Genomic DNA, 8283 nt, shown 5'->3' on the forward strand with positions numbered 1-8283 from the left:
AAGTACGTTGCGTGGATACTTCAACAAAATTGCACTTCCACAAGATAACTACATGCAAGAAGCTCAATAATGAAAAATTATGTAGGTCTTTGTATCGAACTGTTCTTGAACAAAGCTTGATAGGCAAGAACAATTACAAAAACAGTTTGTATTCCACATTCCATCCAAGTCACGTTATTATATGCACAACAAATATTACATTAGGCCTTTGGTGCGAAGCCTTCTTGTGTCTCAGTCTTGCGTTTTTCTGCTTCAAATTTATCAATGGCTACCTGCAGCTCATCAGTACCTCCAACAGCTCGCATGGTATAGTAGTACACCCCAAAAACAAAAGCTGTCAAGCCACCAGCAACAACCAGGTTCTTGGTCTTGGGTGCGAGGCTATTAAATGCTGAAAAACCAGCCATCTTACAAGCAATCTCAAGCTCTTCTGCTTCTTCAAAACTGCTATGTAAAAAGAAATTTATTGAGTCAGTGACTCAGTCAGACAAAATCATACAGCACAAGGAATGAAATGAAGAGTAGGAGGAAACATTTGGACAAAATGGGACAATGAAAAGTAAAAAATACTTTAAGCAAATTTCATCAAGATCCATGCAAGCCATAGACACTTCACGAATACCTCACACAAGCGGCACATAGGGCTGATCTCAACACAGATGCATACATTTTGGGTTCGGTAATTGCTATCAATTGGTAGGTAATGCATCCATAACAAATGCAGTAATTAAGCAAGCAAACTAACAAAAGAAATATAAGAAAGACACACATAGTGCTGCTTTTATAGAAGTTCTCTGAAACTCTAATATACATGGATTTCTATAGGAGTAGAGGGATATTTAACCTGTCCTCTGTTGCTGCAGAAACAACATCTAGAAATATCATGACACAGTCAGTTCCTGATAGTTCTGAGAACAACATCAGTTTCGCTACTGGACGGTTGAATTCCAAATTCTGTTACACTTTTTATTCCAAATCCATGTTACGAACCAAAGCACATTGTATTGATTAGACATCAAATACCCAAATTCAATTATCCTTTCCTTGCGATGCATAAGATCTTTTGATTTGTTATAAATTCGCGCTTCCTCCCTTTATCCACTCATCACCAACACCCTTCACAAACACATGCATGTATTGAAGCAGAACAACAGTTCTAAATCCCATCTGAACACTAAATACAAAAATCTGCATCAATCAGGATAAACTTTTCTTTTATTCTCATCCACCATTTCTCGTTAAATCACGCTTCCCTCACTTTCTCACTTCACCTATGCTGACTTTTTCTACCTTCCCTCAAAAGAAGAACGAGGAAGCGATCATGTTGAGCAATACAAAATTCAAAGTAAACCAAAATAACCTCTTTGAAACCTAATCCTAAAAAAACTACCCAACTTTTAAATCCAACTATTTTTCTCTTTGAATATGAAAATTAAACCAAACACATCTCTACCCAAAAAATTACCCGATGCAGTACCCACAAAAAAAATCCATAAACATTCAGCAGGAAATTAGACATAGCATTTCCACCTTGATATCAATTATAATAGTCAATAAAAACAAAGAAATGATAATAAATCAGCGAATTGGGCAACTTGTTTGCTGACCCAAAAAAAATTTTTTTTAACTTGCTTAATTTATTTATTTTTAGATTTTAGACCAAATAAAATCATTTTACAATTCAACAGGCTAAGAAAATAACGAATTATGGAGAAAAACTTTGAAAAGCAGAAAATAATTGAGTTGCAGAAATGAACCTAGAATTTGTGAATCAAGCGATCGTAAAACCCTAGTTCTCCAGTAGCTGATTTTGGGGGTTTTGAGATTTTTCGAAAGCAGTTCTGAAGAGAATTTACTGTTAAGCCCAGTTTCGAGGCTGGATACTGGGCCTCAAAATTTGGGCTTCATTGTGGACCTTCTCCTCTGTTAAGATCTTTTTCTAGATAACGGAAATAGAGTTGATTGAGTTGGGCCAACAAAATGATAAATATCCAATGCTAACAAAATGAATTACATAGCCTTATTATACAACTCAATAAATAAATTATTATCAAAAGAAAAAAGTCATAACTATTGAATAGGTTCACATAGTGAAATCAAATAGATATATACATGAGTTTAAAATAAAATTGTTAGCTTTAAATTCATGTATATATCTATTGAATAGCATGTGTACAACTACAATTAGCCTGTTTAGGTGAAATCAAATAGAGATATATTATATGTTATTCGTACTGTTTAGGTGAAATCAAATAGTTATATACATGGATTTAAAAAAAAAATTGTACATATGGTCAATGAGGGATTAAAAAAATTCATTTTATGAAATGTGAGGGACTATGGATCGGATTATATATAATTTGATTTGACAATTTAGCCCCTTAATAATGATCACATGCAAGGCACGTGATGAATTCCGATGAAAAATTAGTCGAAAACTTAGGTAGGGACCAAAATTTGTAAAAGACATAAAATTACACTTTTAAAAATGAAGAACGAAAAAGTCATTTTACAAAATGTGAGGGACGTTTTGAATGATTTTTCCTAAAATTTATTTATTATCCTTCTTGTGGTTGAATATAAATAGAAGTGAATTACATAATAAAAAATCATTCAAAATGTTCCTCACATTTTATCAAATGAATTTTTCATCCTTTATTTTTAAAATGATAAATTTACGTCTCTTACAGTTAATATTTTAAAAGTGAATTTATGTCTCTAAAAGACTTATCAGTCATACTTCAACTTCAGTATGAATATTAACTATAAATCCCTTACAAATTCAAATCAACAAAATTTAGTCCTAACCTAAGTTTTTTACCACTTTTTATCCTGAAATCACTGCATGCAACTATTTTTCTATACCAAAAGGTTAGAATCCACTTTTTTAGTAGCAAAAATGAATATATTACGCAAATCTAACTTTTTTAGCAAAAAAAAAAAAAGAATATGGTTCGGATCGAATCTTTTTTAGGGTAAAAAATAAATATAGATCATATCATTTACTTAACCACAAATGAGATTTAACCTTTTTGTCCTTAAAAAAATGACCGAATATGGGTCACATGTTGGATTCATAGTAAAAAGTGTTTGAAAACCTACGTTTGGACCAAAATTTATCTACTTTATTTTTTGTAAGAGACATAAATTTATCATTTTAAAAATAAAAGATGAAAAATTCATTTGATAAAATGTGAGAAACATTTTGAATGATTTTTTATTATGTAATTCACTTCTATTTATATTCAACCACAAGAAGGATAATAAATAAATTTTAGAAAAAATCATTCAAAACGTCCCTCACATTTTGTAAAATGATTTTTTCGTTCCTCATTTTTAAAAGTGTAATTTTATATCTCTTACAAATTTTGGTCCCTACCTAGGTTTTCGACTAATTTTTCATCGGAATTCATCACGTGCCTTGCATGTGATCATCTTTAAGGGACTAAATTGTCAAATCAAATTATATATAATCCGATCCATAGTCCCTTACATTTCATAAAATGAATTTTTTTTATCTCTCATTGATCATATGTACAATTTTTTTTTTTGAATCCATGTATATAACTATTTGATTTCACCTAAACAGTACGAATAACATATAATATATCTCTATTTGATTTCACCTAAACAGGCTAATTGTAGTTGTACACATGTTATTCAATAGATATATACATGAATTTAAAGCTAACAATTTTATTTTAAACCCATATATATATCTATTTGATTTCACCATGTGAACCTATTCAATAATTATGACTTTTTTCTTTTGATAATAATTTATTTATTGAGTTGTATAATAAGGCTATGTAATTCATTTTGTTAGCATTGGATATTTATCATTTTGTTGGCCCAACTCAATCAACTCTATTTCCGTTATCTAGAAAAGGATCTTAACAGAGGAAAAGGTCCACAATGAAGCCCAAATTTGTGAGGCCCAGTATCCAGCCTCGAAACTGGGCTTAACAGTAAATTCTTTTCAGAACCGATTTTAAAAAATCTCAAAACCCCCAAAATCAGAAGGTCCACAATGAAGCCCAAATTTGTGAGGCCCAGTATCCAGCCTAGAAACTGGGGTTAACAGTAAATTCTCTTCAGAACCAATTTCAAAAAATCTCAAAACCCCCAAAATCAGCTACTGGAGAACTAGGGTTTTACGATCGCTTGATTCACAAATTCTAGGTTCATTTCTGCAACTCAATTATTTTCGGCTTTTCAAAGTTTTCCTCCATAATTCGTTATTTTCTTAGCCTGTTGAATTGTAAAATAAATTTTTTTGGTCTAAAATCTATAAATAAATAAATAAATTAAGCAACTTAAAAAAAAAAATTTTTGGGTCAGCAAACAAGTTGCCCAATTCGCTGATTTATTATCATTTCTTTGTTTTTGTTGACTATTAATTATAATTGATATCAAGGTGAAAATGCTATGTCTAATTTCCTGCTGAATGTTTATTGATTTTTTTTGTGGGTACTGCATCGGGTAATTTTTTGGGTAGAGATGTGTTTGGTTTAATTTTCATATTTAAAGAGAAAAATAGTTGGATTTAAAAGTTGGGTAGTTTTGTTAGGATTAGGTTTCAAAGAGGTTATTTTGGTTTACTTTGAATTTTGTAGTGCTCAACATGATCGCTTCCCCATTCTTCTTTTGAGGGAAGGTAGAAAAAATCAGCATAGGTGAAGTGAGAAAGTGAGGGAAGCGTGATTTAACGAGAAATGGTGGATGAGAATAAAAGAAAAGTCTATCCTGATTGATGCAGATTTTTGTATTTAGTGTTCAGATGGGATTTAGAACTGTTGTTCTGCTTCAATACATGCATGTGTTTGTGAAGGGTGTTGGTGATGAGTGGATAAAGGGAGGAAGCGTGAATTTATAACGAATCAAAAGATCTTATGCATCGCAAGGAAAGGATAATTGAATTTGGGTATTTGATGTCTAATCAATACAATGTGCTTTGGTTCGTAACATGGATTTGGAATAAAAAGTGTAACAGAATTTGGAATTCAACCGTCCAGTACCGAAACTGATGTTGTTCTCAGAACTATCAGGAACTGACTGTGTCATGATATTTCTAGATGTTGTTTCTGCAGCAACAGAGGACAGGTTAAATATCCCTCTACTCCTATAGAAATCCATGTATATTAGAGCTTCAGAGAACTTCTATAAAAGCAGCACTATGTGTGTCTTTCTTATATTTCTTTTGTTAGTTTGCTTGCTTAATTACTGCATTTGTTATGGATGCATTACCTACCAATTGGTAGCAATTACCGCATTCTTTAATCTTCTCTCTTTTCACTTTTTGATGTAGATTTCTTTTCTCAATTAGACATAATCATCTTTTCCATTACTTTCACTTTGAATCTGGATCCTTTAGCTATCAATGGAAAGTTGAGGCTCTTTCTGTCATGCCAAAGGGAATATATTATCTTACTTTTAGCTATACCTGTTCACATTTTCAAACGCACTTCGCAACTATGGACCTTGGTTCTACTGTTCTAGTTCTTCTGATGTTGAACTTACACAAGCATCAAATTCAAAAGGGCATATATATATATATATATATATATATATATATATATATATATATATATATATGCAGCTCAACTACACAGCTACAACTAGTAGTCATCAGAAGACAATGTTCCTAAAAAATGCAAGTGTAATTCCATTGTACCAATCAAAGCGTAATAACAAAAACAAGACCAGCAGACATGGCAGAACATAATATCTCACTCGACCATCATAAATAATAGGAGCTAAGCAAGTTTAGCTTCAGATGCCATATCTGAGGCAGATATGCACCAGAAAAACATCACAATGTCATGTTCTTAAAAACATATTTAATAGCTACTGCATTATAGAACTAAAAATGAAAGGCAAATATGCACCTGAAAAATTCATACATATGTTAAATGAAGAAAAACTCATTCAGTGCCAACAGATATGGCAAGATATCAGCTGCAGGTTTGGGGAGAAGAGGTCTCAGGAGTCAAGTAAGAGAATTTTAGAATGCAACCTACATCACAGTAGGATATCAAACAGCCAATCGCAACCTAAATGAAAACTCCAACATCATCATGTGACATGTTCTTCAGAAACAGACATTAGTACAACATATGAAAATGATCGACTGCTGAAAATAAGCTTAAGAAGCATTGAGAATGAGGATACAACACAAATTTCACAGGTTCTTAATATCTTCACAACTCATAGCACTTCTCCTGTTCCGTTATGAAAATGCATAGCTAGAGTTAAGAGTTAATACATCATAGAATCACATGCAGGAATTCGGTGGTGGAGGCCATCGGAATGCGAGTTCATTTATGTTAGCCTCTACTGAGTTTAAGAAGTGGAAGGTTCATGGTGATGCCTTGACCAATGCGGCAATTTAGAATATTTTGTGCATGTCATCTAGATGGTGTAAGATGCTCTAATCATTGTTGATTCTATTATCAATCCATGTGAATCAAATCCAACAGTAATCTATATAGATAGTACATTAAAGTTTCTTCTGTTTGATTATTTCCTGTTTAAAGAGAAGGAAGAGCTTTTTCTTCTGTTACCTCCTAGAAGCATAGAAGCCATAACATTCTATGTTAAATCATTTGCAGAGTTGATCTGCTTAGTGTCCCGCAGGTAAAATCTGTCACGAACAGAAGCAGCCTGAAAGTTGGGGCGTAGTCATGCTAAGTCGCTCAAAGTGTCACTTCAAGTGTTAATTCAAGCTCTAATTCGTTTGCTCAAAGATTATTCCGCTGCTCAAATTTAGATATCTTTGGTCTACTTTTTTTTTTTTTTACAAAATAACCCACTTAATTTTTTAAAGTGATTATTATATTAATTTTTGCAGTAAAGATAAACTGAACTTTGTGGTATAACCATCTGCTGCAAACTTTTCCATACCGCAGAGAACTCTGTCCCAGGGATTTTCAATTGATTCATTCTTTACAGTCATAACTAAGCTTTCCAATCTGAAAAAGTTGTCATTAGTATCCCTGGGAATATGGGGACCATTGCCTGCCAAGGTTGATAGGCTTGATTCTCTAGAGGTGCTAAACATTAGTTCCAACTTCATTCAGGGTGGCATCCCCCCAGAGATTGCCACATTCAAGAATCTGAAAAGTCTTGTTTTGGCTGATAATCTGTTAAATGGAAGTATTCCAGATCTGAAAGGCCTATCACAGCTTGAAGAGCTAGATATCAGTAACAATCCTCTTGGACCTAAGTTTCCTTCTTTAGGCAACAACCTGGTACGTATCAATCTTAGGAGCATGGCTTTGAGATCCCAAATTCCTCCAGATTTCATTCTAATTCTATCATTTCACACCCAAAATTTTTATGTCCAAATCGATTAAAATATTTAATAACTTTAAAAAAATCCCCTGAAAATCATTTTTCATATGGGGTTCATATCCGGAAAATCATTTCACAACCAATGGTTTGTAATTAAGCACTAGAGCCTATTAATTAACCAAACTCTCTTGAAGAAAGACATCAAATCACTCTCTTGTACAAAGATTTTGCCAGTCAAAGAAATTCAGAATTCAATATTCAATGCTGCAAAGTTAAAAATCGAAGGCAAAGGAGAGCTTTTAGTTGTTACCTTCCGGACTGAAGAACCCAGTTCAAGAAAATTAAGCACGGATAAGTAGAGAGGACTCGGAGCAGTCTTGCGATTGGTGAGGTGATAGGTAGATGCGTGGCAGGAGCTGATAGTTCGTTGATTGATGTTTAGTCAGGTCAGTAGTTCCATCGACAGAGGACTGAAGTCCAGTGGTGAGAATGCGAGAAGGAGGGTGCGAAGAAAGAACTTCCGATAATGAAAGGAAAGGCCTTTTAGGGGAATTCACTTTCGCTCCAGCAGTCTTGCGATTGGTGAGGTGAGGGTAGATGCGTGACAGGAGCGGCGAAGGGTAGAGGGATGGCTGGAGAAGCAAAAAGCGATGCCGGAGACGGTGGTGGAAGAGGCAAAATGTTAGGGTGGAGGTGAAGGCGATGACGCAGAGCAGAAGCAGTTGCGGTTGAGGAAAAGTGACTAATTAGTTCGGGAGAGAGGGCTGCTTGCATTGTTGACCCGGTTTTAATTTTTTACCCACGAGATCCGCGTGTAGACCCGTTCTGCAGGGTTAAGCTGTGGAATTAGAATTAGAATTCTTTTGATCAATAAAGAATTCAAATAATAGAATTGGACCTTATAGAATTCAGATTCAATTCTAATTCTTTGAGTGAAACAGTATCCAAACAACAGATTTGGAATTGGAGCCCCAATTCCAATTCTAAACC

At 33.8% G+C, this 8283-nt stretch overlaps 1 protein-coding gene across 2 annotated transcripts; it reads right to left on the reverse strand.

Moving 5' to 3' along the window:
• Positions 1-53: 53 nt before the first annotated feature.
• On the reverse strand, positions 54-8074 carry LOC113735079 (uncharacterized). 2 transcript variants are annotated; one of them, XM_027262001.2, is made up of 2 exons: positions 7604-8074; positions 54-447 (listed from the first exon to the last, which is right to left on the reverse strand). In XM_027262001.2, the coding sequence occupies exon 2, from the start codon at positions 405-407 to the stop codon at positions 201-203; it is 207 nt and encodes a 68-aa protein (XP_027117802.1). In that variant the 5' UTR covers positions 408-447; positions 7604-8074; the 3' UTR covers positions 54-200. The 2 variants fall into 2 exon arrangements, with proteins under 2 accessions (XP_027117802.1, XP_071938845.1); XM_072082744.1 differs by having other exon boundaries at positions 54-444; positions 7604-8071.
• Positions 8075-8283: the final 209 nt, after the last annotated feature.

The sequence above is a fragment of the Coffea arabica genome, chromosome 3c (genome assembly GCF_036785885.1).
Source record: "Coffea arabica cultivar ET-39 chromosome 3c, Coffea Arabica ET-39 HiFi, whole genome shotgun sequence".
In the NCBI taxonomy this organism is placed as follows: Eukaryota; Viridiplantae; Streptophyta; class Magnoliopsida; order Gentianales; family Rubiaceae; genus Coffea; species Coffea arabica.